General features: G+C 33.9%; 2 protein-coding genes across 9 annotated transcripts in view; one reads left to right on the top strand and one right to left on the bottom strand.

Annotated features, from left to right (window-relative positions):
• The window catches only part of IMMP1L (inner mitochondrial membrane peptidase subunit 1), a 32,659-nt gene extending 14,812 nt beyond the window's left edge, over positions 1-17,847 (top strand). For all 6 annotated transcript variants that reach the window (XM_084896064.1, XM_084896066.1, XM_084896063.1 and 3 more), the window contains 5 exons: positions 3,917-4,050; positions 5,793-5,881; positions 6,601-6,727; positions 16,298-16,408; positions 17,680-17,847. In XM_084896064.1, coding sequence (XP_084752190.1) covers positions 3,946-4,050; positions 5,793-5,881; positions 6,601-6,727; positions 16,298-16,408; positions 17,680-17,748 — 501 coding nt within the window. In that variant the 5' untranslated portion in view covers positions 3,917-3,945 and the 3' untranslated portion in view covers positions 17,749-17,847. The remainder of the gene's footprint in view (positions 1-3,916; positions 4,051-5,792; positions 5,882-6,600; positions 6,728-16,297; positions 16,409-17,679) is intronic.
• A 225-nt stretch (positions 17,848-18,072) lies between these two features.
• DNAJC24 (DnaJ heat shock protein family (Hsp40) member C24) overlaps positions 18,073-23,130 on the bottom strand; it is a 37,908-nt gene continuing 32,850 nt past the window's right edge. For 2 of the 3 annotated variants that reach the window (XM_084896058.1, XM_084896059.1), the window contains 2 exons: positions 22,299-22,367; positions 18,830-19,091 (listed from right to left, as the gene is read on the bottom strand). In XM_084896058.1, the coding sequence (XP_084752184.1) occupies positions 18,961-19,091; positions 22,299-22,367 (200 nt within the window). In that variant the 3' untranslated portion in view covers positions 18,830-18,960. Of the gene's footprint in view, positions 18,426-18,829; positions 19,092-22,298; positions 22,368-23,130 lie in introns of those variants that run through there. The other variant, XR_014796045.1, reaches the window with a different exon arrangement.

The raw sequence follows: 23,130 nt of genomic DNA, 5'->3' as shown, positions 1-23,130 counted from the left end.
CTCAAATGACAGCACAGTCTTTTTCTGGCCTTCCTTTCTGGGATCTTACAGATTCTACAGCCTTGCTCCCACAGATTGTCATTCTTGAGCTCTGTGATGGGTGCCTAGGAGTCTTGATTTTTGAATTTAGTTCTCAGGTTATTGTGATGTTGCAATCAGATTTAAGATGATATTTACTGCTCTAAACCTTAAAGGATTGCTAATTATTTCTTCTGACAATGAATCAAAATAAATAGGTTTAAGGAAAATCTTCATAGATTTGGAGATCAGAGGTCCTTGAATTTACAGTTCTAGAAAATAAAAAAAAATACCCTCTGCACAGTCTTACAGTAGATTTAACATTATGGATTTGAACAACTCATGAGCAGCCTTGAAGGTGATTTTGAAATGGCAGGAATTTGAATTACTTTGATAGGCTGCTGTGTGAGTGAATTATTTAGCTATTGAGCAGAGTACATCACTCAGCATCCATGTCTTAATGAGTCTTTGTTGTTCTCTCCTAGTCACAATAACTTCCACTCAGTGTCTGAAAAGGACATATATCTTTCAGTTACTTTATATATAATTATATGGGAAAATGTATTTTGTGTAGGTTTTCTTGAATTTGATAAATCATAGAAGTCTCAGGAATGTCATAAGTCTGCTGCTTTTTCTTATCCAAATTAAGGTATATACAGCTAAACTATGATGTTGGGATTTGTCTTCTGCTTCACATATACTTCTCTCTCCTCACCTTTTCCTAATATGAACATTTTATGAATGTTAATATATTTATTAACTGTACCTCTTATTAAAACAAAAAAATATGATATTAATCACTTTGGCTGCTTATAATTTAAAATGAATGCATTTCTGTAAACTGATAGTCTCAATTAACTTTGACACTTTGCATTTTTTCCCTATTTCTGAAACAAAATGCTTTCTTTTTTAAAAAAGGAATTCCAGACCTGAACAACCAGGTGGATGTTTTCCTTGGGGCTTAGGGTATTCTGAAATCACTTCACCAATATCAAAAGATGGATAGATATAAATCAAGCTCTTAGGCTTGTACCCCTATTCTAGAAACTTATAGGGATGGAGGAATGCCTAGTTTCTTTTCAGCTTCAGGATTTCACTCAGCTCCATCTTTTTAGTTAGGTTTTGTTTGTTTGTTTGTTTTTTGTTTACCTGAGGATATATTTTTATTGAATTTGGAGGGAGGGAGGGAGGGGGAGAAAGAGAGAGAGAGAGAGAGAGAGAGAGAGAGAGAGAGAGAGAGAGAGAGAGAGAGAGAGAGAGAGAGAGAGAGGGGCAGGGAGGAAGATCTGCTGCCTCCCATATGCACCCTGATGAGGGATTCAACCTGCAACCCAGGTGTGCACCTGACAGGATAGGAAACCCGTAACCTTTTGTTGTAGGGACAATGTTCCAACCAACTGATCCACCCAGCCAGGGCTTTTTCAGTTTTAACACCAGTCCAACTTCTCTTTCCCATGCTTCTCATCAGCCATTTGGATATCTTCCTTTGTGAAATCTTCATAGGTTTTTTTTGTGTTTTTGTTTTTGTCTGTTTGTTTGTTTGTTTGTTTTGCTTAATTTTGTTAAGTTTTCTTTTTCTTAATAACTTGATAAATTATTCACATATTCTGGATGTCTCCATTAATTTTTGAGCACTGATTTGCTTTCTGCCCAATGCTATTGCTCCTAATGGGAAATGATATTTGGAAACCAAAAATCTGCCTGCTAAGTGTGCCTATTACTACTGCAGAACCCTTGCTTCTTTCAGTGGAAGGGCTAGGGTGGTATTTTATATAGGCAGGAAGGCAGACGAACACAAACATATCTATTTAAATAAATTTCTTTTGATACCTTCTACTCATACCTCACCTACTGTTCTATATTTATAGCTTCTTTCTCTGACATTGAGAATCCTGATATTTACTCATTTGTACTATCTGAAATATACAACCAACAACAAACCTACTGTCAAGGATCCTAAAATGAGGCTTAGGTAATATGACAGAGCTATTGCGGTTATGGGAGCAGGAGAGTAATATGAGAGTCAGTGTAACAGTGATTAAGTTCTTAACTCCATTTTCCAATTTTGTGATGTTCATCAGCAAGTTTACTACTTATAGGCTCATTTTTCTTATCTATATAATGAGGATGGTAATATCTACCTTACAGAGGTTAATTTGTAAAGCTTGACAGATAGCAAGTGTTGAGCAAATTTTAATTAATATAATTGTGTTTTAGTAGTTTTAATCTGAGAGTAATACATAGTAGCCTAGGCATAAACCATTATTTGAGAAAATAGAAGCCTGATGCACGAAATTTGTGCATGTGGGAGGGGGAAGTGTTCTTCAGCCCAGCCTGCACCCTCTCCAATCTGGGACCCCTGGAGGGATTGGGCCTAAATGGGCAGTTGGACATCTCTTTCACAGTCCAGGACTGCTGGCTCCCAACTGCTTGCCTGCCTGCCTTCCTGTGGTGGCCATCCTGTGTCCACATGGGGGCAGGATCTTTGACCACATGGGGGCAGCCATCTTGTGTGTTGGAGTGATTCAATTTGCATATTACTCTTTTATTAGATAGGATACTTGAAACATAGTTGTAACAAACAGAAAGGAGATAATAGATACTAGGAACATTTTAGATGAATTTTATTAATATTTTAATTTTATATAGCTTTTAAAATACTTGATATGGTTCTTTATGCTATCTTACTCTATTCATGTGTTCATTATTATATTAATAGTTAAGCTGACAACTGAATGTAACTTTATAATTTATACAGTGCTTTCACAATATCGAATGTGATCCTCAGATCCATTCTGTGAGATATTTCCATTTTTGGAGGCCCAGAGAGGTTAAGTAAATCATTGACAATCACACAAGTTAATAAAAGGACCAATTTAATGCTAGAATTTCCATGTATCTGTTATAGTGCTTTCTTTTATTATATTATGACAAGAACTGATGTAGATAGCAGGGAACAATATGGAAAACTATTACTAGTACTTTGCAAGAGTTAATATCTTTTTATAGATGTCTGCCTTAATACCAAGAAATAACCAAGACATGAAAGGGGACAGACAGCCGAGACCGGTTTGGCTCAATGGATAGAGCGTTGGCTTGGGGACCAAAGGGTCCCAGGTTCGATTCCGGTCAAGGGCATGTATCTTGGTTGCGGGCATATCCCCAGTAGGGGATGTGCAAGAGGCAGCTGATCGATGACTCTCTCTCATCGATGTTTCTAACTCTCTATCTCTCTCCCTTCCTCTCTGTACAAAATCAATAAAATATATTAAAAAAAAAAGAAAAAGAAAAAAAAAAGGGGGACAGACAAGTTGAGTCTACTAGTTATCTAATTTTATATAATTCTGTATAATAAAAGCATAATATGCAAATCGACCGAACAGTTGAACGACCATCCTGATGGCCCTCTGGATGGCCATCCGGGATGATGCTATGACACTCACTGCTGCCAGGTCAGCCAAGGTGGGTGCGATGCGATTGGTCCAGGGCCCGGCCATTGCCTCATGATCACCCCGCAGAGGGAGGCCCAGGCACCGGCCAGTGGGCTGCGGCGGGTGGGTGGGGCCTCCAAAGCCTGGGTCCGAGTGCCAGAGGGAAGCCGGTGAGTGCAGCTGGGGGAAGGAAGGCCTACTCCTGCACAAATTCTTTGCATTGAGCCTCTAGTTCGTATATAAACCTAGTGGTGTTTTGATAAAATCTGTTCAGTAGATCAAAATACTTAAGTGTCTATAATTTGTCATTTAAAAATATTTTTAGCAGAAATGAAAGTAAAGTGTTGTTTTCTGCACTAAATTGTTCATTTAATACATTCTAGATGATTGTAAAATATATTACAATAAAACTATTTAAGTGTTTTAAAATAGTATTGTTCACGAAACTTTCTGAAATTTACCATCAGGCCAATGGTGACAGAGTCTACATAGAACTATGCTTCGTGGTGTTCTGGGGAAAACCTTTCGACTTGCTGGCTATACTATTCAGTATGGCTGTATAGCGCATTGTGTTTTTGAATATGTTGGTGGTGTTGTCATGGTAAGTTTTTACTTTCGAGAAAGTAATCATTTTAAATATATATCTTTTTATTTTTTAATTTTATTTTTTAAATATATTTTATTGATTTTTTACAGTGGGAGAGGGATAGAGAGTAAGAAACACTGATCAGCTGCCTCCTGCACACTTCCTACTGGGGATGTGCCCGCAACTAAGGTACATGCCCTTGACTGGAATCGAACCCGGGACCTTTCAGTCCGCAGACTGACGCTCTACCACTGAGCCAAACCAGTTTCGGCTAAATATATATCTTTTTAAATAGAAGGAAAATGTGTTCTTCCCTTTATTATAATTGAAGTTATTAACTTAATGAATAAAGTTTGTTAAAACAAATCTTTCAAAATGTGTAAGAGAATGTAAGAGGATGTAAGAGACTGTATTTGTATTGGCACTGATAAAATATAAGAACCATTATTTTAAATATGGTTCTGTATTCAGTTTCTGACAGGGCACAAAAGGCCCTATTAATACACTAAGAATAATAGTTATACCACTTATTGAATGCTAAAATGTTCTAGGATATATTTGATGTTTTACAGTTATTAACACATTTAATCTTTACACTCTGTGAGACACTTAATAGAAATCCACTATATATATGATGAAACTGAGGCTCAGAAAGCTTAAATAACTTGGTCCATGTCTCACAGTTAATAAGTAGACTTGGAATTTCAACACAGACTTTTCTCCAGTTTTCAAAACTGCTCCTCTTAACCGTTGTGTTTAACTGTCATTAAAATAAATGATTATTCTGTCTTATGTCAATATTAAAATGTTAAGGATGTCCCCCAATGATATTTTTAAATATAGCATTATGAATCTATCAACCATTACTGTACTAACCTTTTAGTAATTATGTAAATGAAATAACTGATTGAATGCCTAATTAGTGGGTTTTTTTGGTGTGGCTGTTTTCATCAGGTTTAGCCTAACAGATTCAGTCATACATCTTCAAGTATTCAGCAAATAAATATATTTAACTGAGAACCCCCTTCTTGGAGTTTTAAAATTTCCAATGGGCTACAGAGGTAGCAAACATGAACTTTCATTGTGTTATTATAATATTTTCTGCCTAGGCAGGAAGATTTGACTAAAAATTATTTACACCTAAGTGGAGTAATAGACTTTTTAGGTAGCAATGATCACTTTATAATAGCTCTGAGGTATATATAGAGATTATTGTTTTAAGATATACTAATATGAAGTCTTAAAGTGCAACTTATTATGCTAATATTTTTTTCAGCATAAAATATAAGTTGCAGCCCCATCAATGGGTAAGCTACTCTTTTGGAAGAGAAGAAAACGTATCAACTCATTGCAAATAATATGCCATTTAATAAATCACTGATATTTGATAAGAAAATAAATCATTCATTTATTCATTCAACATGTTTTTTTGAGTATCAACTTTATGCCAAGCCCTGGCAACACGAGAGACAAGGTCCCAGGCCTCCTGGAGCTTACTTTCTACCGAATGGCCCAGATTTGGAAACATAGATATTGTTATTTTATTCATGTATTATAATGTAATATCAATAAACCATTTTTAATATATTGGCTTATGTCTCCAGACTTGGTGGCCACTCTATAGATTTGAACTTCTCTGGGTGCTGCCAGCTAATAAGCATGGAGAACATTGGCTTGATTTCTTTCCTTCAATTGCTCAGATGTTTGTTATACTTAAAAAGGTTTTCAACTCCAATTACAAAATTATGTCTTTTCAGTGTTCTGGACCATCAATGGAGCCTACGATTCAAAATGCAGATATTGTCTTTGCAGAAAATCTTAGTCGACATTTTTATGGTATCCAAAGGTATATTTGTCATAGATATATTAAATTTGTGTTGGAAATACACATAGACATTGTGTCTTTTCTGCAGTTTTCTAACTTTATCTTTAAAAACTCTCTTGTAAATACAAGAGTGACAAGCTAGATAAAATTTTATCTTAAATATTTTCTCTCTGCTTTGAAAAAAATTCTAGTTTAGCACTTCTTAGTTGGGATTCAGGAATCTGTATTTTAACCACTCCACCAGGTGATTCTCATCATGAGAGAAGTTTGGGAAATACTGCTAAATTACATGGGTTATATAATTCCTTGCTACTTCGAGCTCTAGGGAAACAAATGATGTTTCTGTCTTTTTATGTGCTCTAGAGCCCATCAAACTCCTGGCTGGACAGTAAAATTTAATGTGTTAATTTGGTGCTATTTACATGAAATTGTTTTCCCATAGTTTCGTTGCTAAAAATTCAGACATTAAAGTAACACAATAGATACGGTGAAAGAAGATAATTCTTATAGAGTTATCAGAAATTTTAGAATCTTCTAATAATATTTCCATCACCTTCATCTTTGGATTCTAACACAAAAAATTCAGTCACAGAGGTTCTCAAAGTTGGTAAATGTCTGGAAGGGCCAGTACAGTGGGAGGATAAAGAGTGTGGCTTTAAATTGCTTTATAAAAGTATTATAGCAATGCTATCCAAGTGCTTAATAAATAACACTGATATTTCTTTGGCTTTTTCCCTCAGAGGTGACATTGTGATTGCAAAAAGTCCAAGTGACCCAAAATCAAATATTTGTAAAAGAGTAATTGGTTTGGAAGGAGACAAAATGCTCACCAGTAGTTCATCAAGTTTCTTTAAAAGCCATAGTTATGTAAGTAACAATTTCAGTTATGTTATTATTAAAAATAATTGAAAACATAAAAGAAAATGACATCTATTTTGAATATAACTTAAAGTGCTGCATTCAGTGGAATTTAAGTATTTTTGTATCAAGAATCATTTGGCCATTATATTTTATATGTTTTAGTTCCTTTTAAAACCTTATGTCAATATCTCAGTAATAGTTGAAGGCAAGATTTATCAATAGATATCAAAATATTGGGTAAAAGTTTGAAAGAAAATAATATATTTGCATAGTCTCAAAGTATCTCTCCTAAGATATTTATTACAAAGGGAAAAATAGTAACTTCATAGAGTAGTAGTCACCACTTTTACTGAGTGATCAAGGTTAACTTCACCAATTACAAGACATATCAACATAGTGTAGCCCCTGAATTGAACTGTGAAGGGGCCCATCAGTTTTGTGGTATTCTTGTAAAAGGGTATAACCTCAGTCTAATCATGAGAAAACAGCAGAGAGGGTAATTCTGCAACAATATTGACAAATACTCTGAAATGTTAAGGTCATAAAAAACAAGGAAAGACAGGAATTGTGATAGATGGGAGAAGACAAAGGAGATGTGACAACTCAATGTGGTCTGGGTTCCTGGCTCAGAAAAATTTTCAACTAACTTAAGGAAAAGCTGGTAAAAATCAAATAAAGCCTATAGTTTAGCTTTTTAAAATCCTATTTGTTTTTAGAATATAAATTACATGTACTTTTTAATAGTTAGAAAGAGCAAGAGCTGTAGAAAGGAAGAGTGAGGAGCAGGTGTAATGTGTTACCTCCTTTCACCAATCACATGGCTGATATGACAGCTTATGGCAGAGGAGGGTGGCCTTACTTTACTCAGCATATAATTTTCCTACCTTAATAATTATAACTTAATTCCTATTTTCATTTAAAATTTCTGTCACTCTCAAGTTATATAGCTGTTACATCTATTAACTTTACCTCTATCTTCATCCCCAATGTAAGCGTGGTATTAAGAGTTAAATTGTCTTCATTATTGTAAATTTATTTTAAATTATAATGGCCTCTGTCTGCTCTATGAGTAAGTTTGATCAATTGACTATTACAAAATAAGCTCATTTATTTACCATCCACAATAGACTAGGTTCAGCTGTTCAAACATTTTTGATGTTTATTACTATAATGTTAAACACTCTAGTGATTGTTAGCTGATGGTGATAATAATGTTGAAGACAGTATGGTATAAGGTAACCTATTTTTCTTTGAGGACTTTATAAGGGGCACTATACACTGTATCCCTTTATTCTTAAAAAATGTCAGATTTTTACATAATGGTTGTACCTTCATATGACTGTTATCATTGCATGAGGATTGTAATCACTTCTGAATTGCAATAAATTTGAAACCAGAAATAGTTTGCAGTCAGAACAATAAAACATATTAATGTTACTATCCAGAATCTGTGTACTTAAATACCACACCATTGTTGTTTTCTTTTTGAATTATCAGAGTTGTATCAGGACAAAAGGATTTAGATAAAAATCTGCTAATCAGAAAAGACAAACAGAGGACTATAAGATATAGTTTTTTGTGTGAATATTCTATTTAAAGAAAACATTCATCAAATTTTTATGTTTGATGAATGGATTAGTAAGAGGACACTGGTATATAGTTCCTGGTGTATTCCATTCACTTTGGTTGGTATGCTTATAAATGTACAAACATATGTAAGTGTAATAATATTGGCCAACACTTACGTATTTAATCTGTACCATACACTGTTGAAACTCTTTTACAAGGGTTAATTTATTTAATCATTACAACAGCAACCCAGTGAGATAGGAGTGGCAGTAATTGACAGATGGAAAAACTAAAAACAGGGTGGTTAAATAAACTGCCCAGTTTGTCGGACAATAGTTGGAATTCAAACACAAGTAGCCTGGCTCCACCTAGAATCTGGATGCCTTGACACGCTACAACTTCTCCTCCCAAACTGTCCTCTACTTGTTTATTTCTACTCCCATTTCACCAAATTGTACTTTCCTTAAAATGTATTGTTTTCCTTAAAATTTTATTTTTAAAAAGAAAAGGAACTGTTTTTGGTCAGGGGCAGTATTGATTCTGAAAGAGAAGCCAGTGAATTGTGAAGGTTTTCTCACCCCCACCAGTTTTTCTAGGCTGAATTTTTCAAGCCATAAGAATTGTGTAGCTATTACAGAACCACTTTAGCAAATGTGTTCCATTAATCAAGGTGATTTATTACAAAAAATCATCCAAGTTTGGAGCACTCTGAAGAGATATCCAAACTGTTTGCAGGGTCTGCCTCTCTAGAGTGTTGCCTTTTCCAGCTATCTCAAAAGCACACTGGTGCTGTGTTGTATGAAGTGGGTTTCTTCCCCTACCTATACATCCTCTTAGAAAAATTATTGTTTATTAGATGAAGACATTAGTATTCAGATCTTTATTGAACTACATGGTAAAGATGATGAATATTAAAAATGTTTTGAATTTCAGGCAAAAAAACATTTATTCTCTATGACTCAGAGAGCAAAACACCAAAATTGTCATTTGGAACCTAGAATATAGTTTAGCATATGAAAGAATAGCATTGTTCCCAAGTTGGCATAAAATAATATAAACAGATCATTGGTTAAGTGAAGTGGAACCATTTTATTCATTTCAGAGTTCTAAAAGTTCATGTGACAAGCAACACTTAGGAACTATGATTTATTTTTTACATTAAGCATTTGGAAACTAAGTAGTCCCTATCAAGGTCCTATTGCAGTGGGTTTTGCAATATTAGCTAAGATATAAGCTTAATTTGTGACTCTCAAAAGAAACAAATTGTACTTAGCTAAAACATCTTAAATAACTTACCAATTTCTCAGTTTTCTGCTAGAACCTTTGTTTGCCAAAAATAATTAGTTGCAAGGAGAAACATTAAGCAAATTAGAAATACTGTATATAAAATGAATTGGCATGGTCCTATTGATTTGCATGTTAGGTAAAGTAAAAGCCTATTTAAGGTAGGGGATTTTGGCCAGGACTTAGGAAATGTAGTAAAATTTTATTATGAAAGCTAATGAAGAGACGAAGAAAAATACTTTATCTTTCTGAGGTTATCCAGTGGTTATTCTAGTCTTCAAAGAAGATTTGAAATGTAAGCTTCTTCCATGGTAGGGCTATCTGACCACCTTCCAGAATCACAAGTAAAAGTTGTAGGAAATATTGGCATGTCCCTGTTACTTTGAGTCAAGACAGCAGAGTGCTGACTAATGTGTCTTTCCCCAATTGACTTCTATTTGGAGTGAATGATACTTTCCAGCCCTTTTTACTAAGCAGACTAAAAATTCACTTGGCTTTGAACTCACCTATCAGTTTAGAATAGTGAACTAAATCGTTCAAAGGAAAAGTAAAATTGACCTATCTTGCTCTTATTTTAAGGAAAGGTTTGGTTCTCAGAAATGCTATGGTAGTTTTGTTATGATGAAGGCTAAGTTGCCATTGCAAAATGCAGCACCTACTAACTACATTGTGAGCAAATCAGAGTTGTCTACATTTCAGTAGAAACGCATGTGCCTTTGGACATTATTAACTACTATAGAGGTATTTTGTTATTTTGATCCTTTGTTGGTTGGCAAATTAGCAATGGGTAAAGTTGTTCATTGTGGTTGGTAAATTACTACTTTGAGTGTTAACTTTGAGTGGTTGTTCACTGTAAAATGAATAATTGATTTTTAAATCTTCCAAAATTAAAATTTTATTGAATTTCAGTTTTTCAACCATAGCATCCACTCTGTATTAAAAATGGAAACACTACCCTGTTTCCCCGAAAATAAGACAGTGTCTTATATTAATTTTTTCTCCCAAAGTTGTGCTAGGTCTTATTTTCAGGGGATGTCTTATTTTGGGGAAACACGGTAATAGAAATATGATTATGAAGATTTCAGTATGTTCCTATAGTTAGATCATAACAATCTTTTGCTAAAGAAAACATATTTGTAGTTATTAGAGTGTGTATTTTTACTTTTATTACCAACCTATCAAAATGTCAGACTATTTAAAGCTTTTTGGTTCTTGATACCATATATTCCAGTGTTATACACAAAAGGTGAAATATTTTTTACCAAATGTTAGTCTGTTACCACAGAATTATGGTACATATAAGAAATGTAGTATTTCTTACATTTTTTTGTATTAAATAGTATGCTAATGACATCATTATTGTTATTGGCGGAAACATAAGAAAGAGAGAAAGTTTCACATTTCTGGAAAAAAATACTGATTAAATGTTCCCAGGATGCACAGGTAGTAGAGTGTTCTGAAAAGGAACACTTGGAAATGGGACAATATGCCAGTAATAAAGCTGTTTTATAATGTATATGAAAACTGATTTTAACAAAGTGAAAAACAAGCTCACTAATTTGACAGCATTAGAAAATAGTCACTGGGGTGGATAGATGGCGATGGAAGGAGACTTGACTTGGGGTGGTGAATATACAATATAATGTACAGATGATGTATTATAGAATTGTACTCCTGAAACATATTATTGAATTAAGCAAAGTCACCTTAATAAATTCAGTTTTAAAAAAAAATAAAATGATCACTTTATATAGTTAATACTAACAGCCTCTTAATGTGCACTGTGTATTTACTAGTAGGTCATAGTTCAAATCCTTGAATATCCTAATGCTGTTTTTCTGTTTGTTTAAATGTCATTTACTTCAACTAAAAGTCACAACCATATGGCCTTCAATTACCACTTATATTATAAACAGAAAAAGTACTTCTATGTAGGGAGAGGAATCATGAGATTGAAAGCTTGTTTATTATAAGCTTTATAAGCTGATACACTAAATCCTTATGTCACTTAAATAGAAGAACTACCTAATAACGTCACTTATTATAACAAGGATTGCTAAACAAGGGACTTGCTTTTTGCAGACGATAGTGATAAAAACCTGTGCTACACATCCATTTCTCAGCAACGGTTCCCAGGTTAATCAATCATGGCATCCTGTTAATGTCCTGATTGCAGCTGATGTGGAGGAAATATGTTTACTCTTTTGCTAAAGTGAAGTTCACTGCAGAGATTACGTGACTTTTTCATCCTATAGTTAACAGGATTCTGAAGATAAATTTGACTTCTTGTTTACAATTCTGAGGTGTTTTTCTTCTCTTCTGCGGCCCCCACAACTTAAGCATTTTCTGATGTGTTCTCTGAACATTTTCAGAATAATTTGATCTTCAACAATATGTAGTTTATAGAATTTTATATTATAAAATTGTATTTTACCTTACATGTTTGAGTATATGTACATATGTGATATATATATGATTGATGTTTCTACTGAGAGATTAGCACGTCTTCCTGAAACTAATGTGTTTTGCTCATCTAAAAATATTTTAACTACTCACAGTTGGTTTGAGTTTCCAGCTCAAAGTTGGAAAACCCTTCCATTGGAGTGAATATAGGGAGGCAGTTGTGCAATTCTGTGAAATGCAAATATTATATGTACTTTTATCTGCAAGTTATAAAAGACTTCTATACTTTAAGGTTTCCTAAAAGTAATTGGGAAAAATTGAGACAGAAATTGTAACACTGATGTTCAATGTCAGCATGTTAAGCAGACTCTAACTCTGATAACTGGGAGTCAAAAGAATATATTCCAAAGGTCATGTAGCTTCCCAATGATATATAGTGGTCTGCTGGACAGTTACCGTTGAGTAGGTGTAATATGTTCAGATATCTTTTGAAATAAACAACTAAATGAAGTTCTGTGTTACCACTTTGGGTAATTAAAATTCTGTAGGTTTCTGTGACCCATTTAATCTTAGTCCATAAAAGCATTCTCATTCTAGTAAAGTATTCTCTACCTAAAATAAGAATGGAACAGAGAAATAACATATATAAAAGCAGGCATGCCTGGGAAAACTCATTATTTATATGCTTAGCATGTTTCTATTTTATGTACCTTAAAACCTAGTATTTCATTAAGTTAGGTCTTCTTTTAGAATATGAGAACCAGATTATACATGAGTCTATATTACAATGGAAGTACAGATATAGTCTTGAAATAAGGCTACAAAAGATGCTTCTTTTAAATACTACTCTAAAAATGGCCGATATAACATTGTTTTATAAATAGAACAAGAAAAGAAATCATAAAGCAAAATGATCCATTGTCCTAGGGAAAAAATTCTGTAGGAATAGGGCATTAGATTCAGATGGCTAGTATGGAAGGACATAATTACTGGCTTCATTTCCAGTCCTATTCCCCTTCCTCTCACCTTGTGACTTGTTGGTAGACAGTTCTGAATAAGTGAATGCTCCATAAGAGAGAGCCAGTGCATTTGTTATTTGATAAACATTGCTTGATGAAGATCCCTATTAAAAGAATAAAAATGTTAATCTTTAGTACTAACATTTTGATGATTTCGTCTTAAAACTGAATTTCACCAAATCACTTAATATAAATAAAATGGCAGCTATTCACAATTAAGTACATTTTAAATTATATTGTATTCAATTCACAGTCTTGGCTCCTACCAGACCTATGTAATTGAATACAGTGTAAATAACAAAATATAACTGAAATAAATTACAAAGCACAGTTCACCTGGAAAATTTCTGAGTAGACTGCATAGGAATATCAGGAACAAAGAAAAAAGCCCAGAAGACATCATTCATACCAGCAGCTGGGGCAATTACAGAGTGGCCAGATTATTATGATCTTTGAACACATAATAATCTGGCCACTCAGTGTGTGTGTGTGTGTGTGTGTGTGTGTGTGTGTGTGCGCGCATATGTATTAGAGGCTGGTGCATGAATTCGTGCATGGGTGGGGTCCAGCCAGCCTGGCCAGGGGGAGGGGACATGGACGGTTGGCCGGCCTGCCTGCTGGTCTAACTCCTGGTCGAGGGAACAATTTGCTTATTAGCCTTTTATTATATAGGACTAGAGGCCCATTGCAGGAAGATTCCTGCAAGAGTAGGGCTTCCTGCAGCCTTCTCTGCCACCCCTCTAACTTTGGGGTATATGTCATGATTAAGCAGAATATGCATTAGCCACATAGTGGTAGGGATAATTTGACATGCTCCTGCTTACCTGAAAGATGGTAACATAAAAACCAATTACTTGGGTATTAATTATTAAATTAAAATGACATGAATGTACATTCATTATATGGACTTCTTTTCCTGGGCAAAGAAACTATCCTGTTTGTCTTTACCCAAACGTGTATGCCTCTCCTTTTCCTGTATAATTGAGGATAAAGAAAAAATAATCATGTCAAAAAAAGATTCCAAAAACTTTGTCCCTCTCCTTGCCTTTATTTTTAATAACTGTTAAAGTTATTTTGTGTCTTTAATAAAAAACAAACTATTATTTCCTTTTCAGTTATTTAAGAACCATTAAAGTGGCATAAGCAATAATACGGCCAATCCCCACCCTTACCTTTGCTGTTTGTAAATTCTAAAACATTTGGCAAAGAGTTAATTAAAAATCAAAGTTTTTATTAGGCTTTTCTGCTTTTTGGAAGGTCAGAATTACAAATATCTTATTCTGCAGTCAGAACTTTTACTTAATTAGTTTTTGCTTAATCAAATAAACTACTTTGACTATAGTTTAGTAAACGTGTTATTTGATATTGTGGACTCTTTCATCAGATTTCACTTGAATCAGGAAAGGTAACACCTGTGGGTTGGTTCACTAAAGCCTCTTTTGTTAAAGGAACACCCGCAGGCCATGAGGCAATTACATTTGTTGCCTGTACTAAAAGAGGCACTTAACTGGACCTCAGTAAGTATAGCTGAGAACTAGAGGCTAGATTCTTTTGTCCAGCCCTGAGATTAAGCTTTCTCAGAGCTGAGGAAGAAAACCTCTGACGTAGTAAGGAAAAACAAGAATAATCTAAGGGTTCTTTTGATTTAAAATTTAGCCCTAAAGTTAGCTGTGTCTAAGACCTTGGAAAATTCAGATTTGAACAAAAGTAAAATGTTGCATGTGACATTCATTGTAAAACTACCCTGTTTCCTCGAAAATAAGACAGTGTCTTATATTAATATTTGCTCCCAAAGATGTGCTAGATCTTATTTTCAGGGGATTTCTTATTTTTCCATGCGCTAGGTCTTATTTTCGGAGAAACACGATATATCTATACCTAGGATATTTATATTCTTAGGCTCATGTAGTCATTCAAGTTACCTTGACAGATTTACAAAAGTATTAAAAGGAAAAGCACCTAATTACTAAAAGTTTTGGTTATGAGAAGTAATGAAAACATGTAATTGGGGATTTCCATTTTTGGCCATTTGCAAAACATGTTACAAATGCATTTATTGAAGTCCTGTTTTACTTTAGTTGGAAAGTTATAAAAGCTTTTTTAAACTTCCATTTAAAATACATTTTAATCTACTCTTATATTATTGTTGCAGAACTTTTCTTCTTATTTGGCTTGAATTTTCATGTTAGTGATAGCAACTTGGTCATTGCAAAAGAGGATTGTTGCTGGGGAGTAATTTTTTTTTAAAGTTTATGTTGAACAGATATTAATGGGCAAATGAGTCATATCAAAGAGGCCTTGTTTTTTTTAAAAGAAACATTTTCTGTACTAAATATATTTATGATTGTCATCGAGTAAAAATTTAGGCTTATGTTACTTACCAGTTAATACACAGGACATATAGGAACTAGGGTCTTTTATTTTAGTAGAGGGTCACCATCATTAATTTTACAACTCATGGTTTTATAATAGGTCCTTCTGGGTCTTTATGGTCATTATTGAAGTATAATGCATTGAAGATATGGCCTGTACAAGGCAGAACAGGGATCTTAATTAGAATTCTGACAAGTCCACTCCAATAAAATGATGAGATTATTTGTAATTGATGTCACAATCAATTACCATTTAGTTCATCATGAGCATTCTAATAAGTCTGGCCTTGCTATTGGCCCCAGGATGTTGCTGAATAAGTAGCTACCCTGTTTCTGCTGTTACTGAGAGAGGAGGGCACATTTTCAATCAGCATCCTGATGACCTCTTTTGAAGTCTATTAAATTAATGACCCTGTCACACTGTTTTGATCTCTTATAACCTCAGTGTGGGGTTTGTATAACAAATTAATTTTGGGGAACCATGTGGCAAAAAAGGCATTTAAAAGTTGAAATCTGCCCCGCCAGTGTAGTTCAGTGGTTGAGTTGTCGATTTATGAACCAGGTGGTCATAATCCCAGTCAGGACATATGCCTGGGTTGTGGGCTCAATCACATGTGGGGTGTGCTGGAGACAGCTGATCAGTGATTCTCTCATCATTGATGTTTCTATCTTTCCCTCTCTTTCTGAAATCAATATAAATATATTAAAAAATAAAAAAGTTAAAACATTATTATTACTAATAATGAATAAAAGTTATTTTATTGTTTGAAAATGAAATCATAGGGTTTATATGTATTTTATAAAAAGACAACTTTAGGACATTTTTCCCTATCTGCACAAGACACTTTTTATTGACAGTACCCAAATTTGTCTTTGTTTTTTTTTGTTTTTTGTTTTTTTAAAGGGGCTGCTTTCTTCTCTAATTCCAGGTGCCAACGGGCCATGTTTGGTTAGAAGGTGATAATCTACAGAATTCTACAGATTCTAGGTACTATGGACCTATTCCATATGGACTAATAAGAGGACGAATCTTCTTTAAGGTACTGTTTTCTACTTAAAATGTAGGCCTTCTTCTCTGAGCTGGAGGGTAAAAAAACATTTTCTTTCAAAATGAACTCTGAACTCCAGGCTGTTAGTGGTCTTACCTGTTACAATAACAGCAATGGAAATGTTAGCCTTCATAGCTTTAAACATTACTCCTTCCCCCCATTGAGACAGGTAATTGAGAATATTTTTGTTTAAATAATTAAAACTAACTACCTTTGTTTGTAGCATAAAAAGCCTTTAATTTGAACATTCAAAATTTTCTTTCTACTTTTACAACCATGTTAATATCCTGGGAATATACAGCATGTCCCCAAAAATTGTATACACACTTTAACAGCTGATAGCTCAGTTTTGAAAATGAAATGCATGCTAATAAACACTGCCTTTAAAATTATTCAAAGTGTGTATATACATTTTGTGGGGATACTCTATATTAATATGCACTTACAGAAGAGCAGTGTCTAGATTCAAAATATCTGCAGTGCAGGGATATCCTAGTTAAATACAGTGAGAAATGGACTTATCATGGTTGTAGTAAATTTATGATTCCTAGGGAAGATTATTGTTTTCACGGGCTCCTCTATTTTCTCACAATTAGTAAGGGGGAAAATATACAGGAATACTTGGGGGTAATTTACAGAATTCTTTACATTTAAGCATATATTCAAGTATTTATGTTTAGTTAACTATGAGGGTAGTAAAAGAAAATGCAGACACACACTTGCTCACACTCACACGTATATACAATTGACCCTTAAACAACTCAGGGGTTGGGGCACTGACCTACATATAACTTTTAACTCCCCCAAAACTTATAGTATTTGGAATTTGTCCCAAGAAAGCCCCCAGATATCAATATCTGTGGATGTTCAAGTCCCTTATGTAAAATCACATAGAACAATGCATACAGTTGGCCCTCTGCTTCCACAGGTTCCCAACCATGGATGGAAAATAATGTTTTTAATCTGTTGTTAGCTAAATCCATGGATATGAAACCCAGGCACATGGAGGGTTACTGTATATTTATTGAAAAAAAAAAAAATCTGTAATTGGACCCATGCAGTTCAAACCCATGTTAGAGTTTAAACATGTAGACACATATAAATTTACTTCCTAAAAAGTCTTATTTTGATGTAGGAATTGGTTCTTGAATGAAGAATCCAGAGAAAGTGTTTAGTTATATGGCAGAGAAAAAGAATGAAAAGGAATATGATGATATAACATCACTTTCATTAATTGCCTTCAATCAATTTTGATTTTACAGATTTGGCCTCTGAGCGATTTTGGATTTCTACGTGATAGCCCGAACGGCCACAGATTTTCTGATGATTAGCCAACACTTATTCTTTTGATTTGATTATTGCCTCCTGTTTAAGTGAAGTTATTATTGCCACTGAAACCATGTACTTACTAATAAACTATTTGCTATTCAGTTTGTTATGTTTAATTTTTACATGTAAAGAATAACACGCAATCTGCAAGCTACATTAATTCAAAATATACGGGTAAGCATAATCCAAAATAAATCATTTAAAGTTTATGACATATGTAAAAATATTTTTAGGGGGGAAACCTGGATGACAACCTCACTTTTGAATTTTTAGTTTTCTAGGTACAATAAAAAAAAAAAAAAAAAACTCCTCATGAATATACTTCATACGTTAACTACAATTATTTTTTATTGTATTTTATTTTTTTGTTAGCTATGTTTACAAAATTAAAGTAGAAACTAGTCTTATAAATCCAAACCAACAATAAATGCAAAGATTCAACCTAATAAAAAGCTGCTAAGTCACAAACTTGGTTCACTCATTTGAAAATAGTTTCAGCCCGGCCAGTGTAGTTCAGTGGTTGAGCGTTGACCTATGATCCAATAGGTCAGAGTTCGATGCCCAGTCGGGGCACATCCCAGGTTGCTGGCTCAATCCCTGGTGGGAGGTGTGCAGTATGTAGCTGATCAATGATTCTCTTTCATCATTGATGTTTCTGTCTCTCTTTCTCCCTTCTTCTCTGAAATAAAAAATGTACTTACAAATATATATGTATATATTTAAAGTTTCAGTGACCCTATAAAGGATACATTTTCAAATAAAATTCAAACTGTTTCTGAATTACACTGTACATAGAATGTTAAATATATAGAAAAATAAAATCTTTACAGTTTACTATAATCAATAATGATACATTATAAAAGCCCATTTCATCATACTAGCAGTGCATTGGTTCCTTATTCCTAAATATAGGCATTCATACTGTATTTTAGCACTCTGAAACAAAATGGAAAGTAATGCATTTGTTTCAATTTTTTTTTCTAAAGCTACCATTTCCTAAATTATATTTAAAGGTGAAGATGGCAGTGATCAAAAACCTTACTCCCTTTAATACAATCACTTGAAGGCTTTGGAAATACAGTGGCAAATAATAGAGCTGACAAAGTTACCTTTTTTTTTTTATCAGCTTTACAGTTGCTTGAATGTATAAAGTTGGAATGGACTTTCCTTAACATGTCTGAATATACAGTTAAGGGTCCATTTAGTGAACAATTTCAGCTACAATGGAGGAGTTCTATAATTAGTGAACATGTATCACAAGAAATCAGGGTAACTTCTTCGGCTTCATCCTTGGAAACACTGTATTTTCCACCACAACGGCAACTCAGAGAGTAAGAGTGATCATCTGCAGAGAAAATAGAAAAATGCTTCAAATGCTTATAAGTAACTACACTGACAACACACACACACACAATGCGGTTTATTCCACAGAAACTGCAAAACAAAAGAAGTAAGCTCAGTAAATGTAAAATGTATTAAATGAGAACTAGAAAATATTTCTTATATAGGCAAGGGCAGTTTTTCTAAAAATGATCCACCCAAAGAATCTCTGTAAAGGAGAAGCTATAAATCAGTAGTCCAAAGATCTTGGGGTGAAAGCTGATGCTCAGAAGCAACCCATAAAATTTATTTGAAGTCTGTTTTCTTAAGATTCATACAAATTTCACATTATTCTCAATAATGTGTTTGTCCAAAATATAACTGTCTGGGAGAAACAACAACTCTACCTGTCTTGTTAAAGAACTTGCTTTTGCCTGGAGTATATCCTCTTAGAAAAAAAACTGCTAATTTGACTGTTTATCAAATTCAATATTTGAATATATCTGTTCTGATATCATACTATTTTAAGAGTCCTGACTCAAAAATATAAACACACAATATGGTGTGTTTTTTCTGTGTGTGTATCTGTTTGTTTGGTGTTTACAAATGGTTTGTAAACCAAAGGGCAACCATTGAAGTGAGATGCCCAAAGAAAACAACATAGTGTGATGTGTAGCCTAAGGAAATTTTATCAAGTCTGTAATTTTCCTGAGAAGCTGAAATGCTATGTCCCTTAACTAAAAGAATTCCTAATTTACTGGTCATTCAACTTAACTATCACTGAGAAGTGGCTGTCAAAGAAAAACAATTATCACATTATTTTACTACTGTCATAATTTGTTACATAGATAAATGAACTAAGATATGATTTCTAGCATCCAGTATCTTCATTCAGTCTCAAATTTCATTTTTTAACATTTTGATATCAACATATGCCACTAAAAGAAGAGAAAGAGAGAAGGGGAAAAAAAAATTCAACTGCCTTGTTTTTTGTTCTCTAATAAAGTCTGGACTTGGAAAAACTAGTAATTAAATGAACCAACTTTATGTGTTTCTTTTATCATTAAGGAAAACATGGATTCATTCACCAGCCCTGCTTTTTACTTTTTACCACAATGCCTTTTCCCCCAACAAGAAAATATAATTTAATCTGGAATTTAAAAATGCTAACATCCTCCATCTGAGCCAATATACATATGTAGTGGAGCATGCTTTCATAGTGAATTGTTTTATTATTAAATTGTGTAAAATGTGCATATTCTAGCCATTGGTTTTCTTAAGCTACATCTCCCCCCCCCCCTTTTTTTTTTTTACCACCTCAGTGAACAATGAGAAACAATTTGATGTGACGTGCATGGTAAATGATGCAGAGGCCACCATGGGCTACTGTGGAGTTTTGTCATAGATGATTCCAAATGTTAATGCTTACTAAACACTCAAATTTTGTCAACTTTGTTCCAATATGTTCTTCTATCACTTAATAAAGTAATAACTTCACCAAAATAATCATTTTAAATATCATGAATAAAGACAAAATAACCAAGTTATATATGAAATTAACTATAAGGGGGAAAGGTTAAAACTTTAGTCCCTCAAGAGTTCTTCAGGTATGCCTTTTAAGCATAATAAAATATGCCATTTCAAACTATCCTTGGGCCAAGAAGCTGATAATTTGGCCATGTCTATCGTGTAGCATTTCATCCACTTTTCCGTACTAAATCTTGAGTGTCCAAATTTTCAGCATTTTCACTTGTATCAGAAAGTTCATATATTCATGGACTAACAGATGTTTGGACACCCAGCCCATATTCTTACTTTTAAAAAAATGTTAAACTATTAATTATATTTCTAAATGTTACTGAAGAAAGAAAAACTACAAAACCCAGTTTACACCATTTTCACATTATCAGGAACTGTAAACAAAATATACTAGTCACATAGACTACTGCAAGAAGAGATTTGTCTAATGAAAGATTCAAACACACACACACGCGCACACACACACACACACACACACACACACACACACTGATTGATAAAGTAGCAATACTATATTTCCAGAAGATTTATTTAGCTGGGCAGGTCTCCCTGATAAGTGACATGTTCTATTCTGTTGGGCTCATGATCTAGAAGTGAAAGCCTATGTCACTAGTGTATTCTATCTTCATAGCAATAGCTCTCCCAGTTTACGCTGATGAAACTATGTGAACCTCTGGGAGCCCCAGTTACACAAAACCTTGTTTTCTAATCATTCCCTGCAAATAAGAATTTCTACTCCAGGACCTCATTTGGCATTATAGGAGCAGAGTGGCCCAAAGGCAAAAACATGATCCTCTGAGTCAATATGGCTTGGTACCCAACTTCTGAGAGCACTACATGAAGAATTTGCCATTAAAAAATAGTTCATTAAACTTGTTTTCAGGAAGGATGTGGTGTTTATATTCTACCTATTCACACTTAGTAAATTTTACAAGTCCCTAAGGGATTTGTATGCCAGGCTGAACAATAAAATTATAGGGTTAAAAGTATATACAAATTCAGGGAAATGGTAAGATTATCTTCACTTGATGAGAGAAACATGGAAGTGTGGTATTCAAGGTCTTCATTTAGGAAAGAAACCCAACAATGTCTCCCTGAGCAACACAGAAATATCAGAGTGGAGAAATTAGATTTAACTAGGTATTAAAATTCTAGTAATAGGAAAGTGAAAAAGACATGACTTCATGGTGAGTAAAAGACAGTGACTGATTTTTATTTTCTGCTTCAGACAAAAAAGTATAAAATCAAGCTCCAAGTAGAAAAATATAACATTGAAAGGCCTGCCCTGATAATTTATGATAAACAAAAACTCTAAGGGGAATGCACCTCGAATGTCAGCATAGGAAGGGTAGGAAAATTATTTTCTTTAACTATTTTTCCATTACACAGATGGAGAATAAACCAAAAACCAAAGTAGTTTTTTTTTTTTTTTAAAAAAAAACCACCTTATGAAATCTTATATAAGTAACCTCTAATTAGAATAGAAAAATAACTAGGAATGAGTCATACAGGAGACATCAATAATTAAAGTTTAGAATGAAGCAAAACTATTCAAGACAAAAACACATATGTATCAAAAGCCAAGCTATTATTTCTTTTTAAGATTCCAAATATCCCATAGAGTTTTTATTTTCTTACAGAAAATTTCTAATATTTTCCTTTACTATAGTCAAGAGAGAAAATAAATTCCCACCTTTGTTCCAAGACATTTCTTCAAGATATACTTGAGCATCTACTGGTCCCATATTTCTTAGATCATCTTCTGTAAAATATAAAATGAGACACTTAATTTTGACAGCTATGAAGAGTGCTAAAAACGCAACTCCAGCCTGATCACTATAATTCTAATTTACTTACCATTTTAAATTTTACCTTACAAACTGGCAGCAATTTTAAGGCTACCTGACTTCAGCTGACTAAACATTCCAGACCATACCACTTATAAACTTTAACAAAGTCTACCCCTTTTCACAAATATGCAACATGCAAAACTATGTAGTTGATTTTGATGATCCCTTAGGATAAATTAGTGATTGCTATATTTTGTCAGAGGTTAGTTTTTTTTTTGTTGTTGTTGTTGTCAGATAAACTATATCTGTAACTAAGGTAGGCAACATGGAGATGAATAAAAACACTGTATTTGAATCTTAGTTCTAATATTTTAGTAGCTTTCTACCCCTATATATTGAGTTATCTCTTTCTTATCTACTTTAGGAGTTTGGTAGTTATGGACTGAATTATGACACACACACACACCCTCTCCCCAAATAAAATTCATATGCTGAAACTCTAACCCCCAACGTCACTGTATTTAGAGACAAGGATATCTTAGGAGGTAATTAAGGTTCAATGTGGTAGAAAGAGTAGGGGGTCCCAACCTGTCAGAACTGGTGGCCTTATAAGGGAAACAGAGGTCTCTCCATATTCATGCACCACAGAAAGTATCATAGGAGGACTCAGCTAGCAAGAGGCTGTCCACAAGCCAGGAGACCTTTCCAGGAATCACTTCAACTGGCACCCTGATC

The sequence above is a fragment of the Pipistrellus hanaki genome, assembly GCF_964339955.1.
Source record: "Pipistrellus hanaki genome assembly, chromosome: 9".
NCBI classification, from domain to species: Eukaryota; Metazoa; Chordata; class Mammalia; order Chiroptera; family Vespertilionidae; genus Pipistrellus; species Pipistrellus hanaki.
The sequence above is the reverse complement of the archived record's forward strand: the minus strand, read 5'-3'. Positions and strand labels throughout refer to the sequence as shown.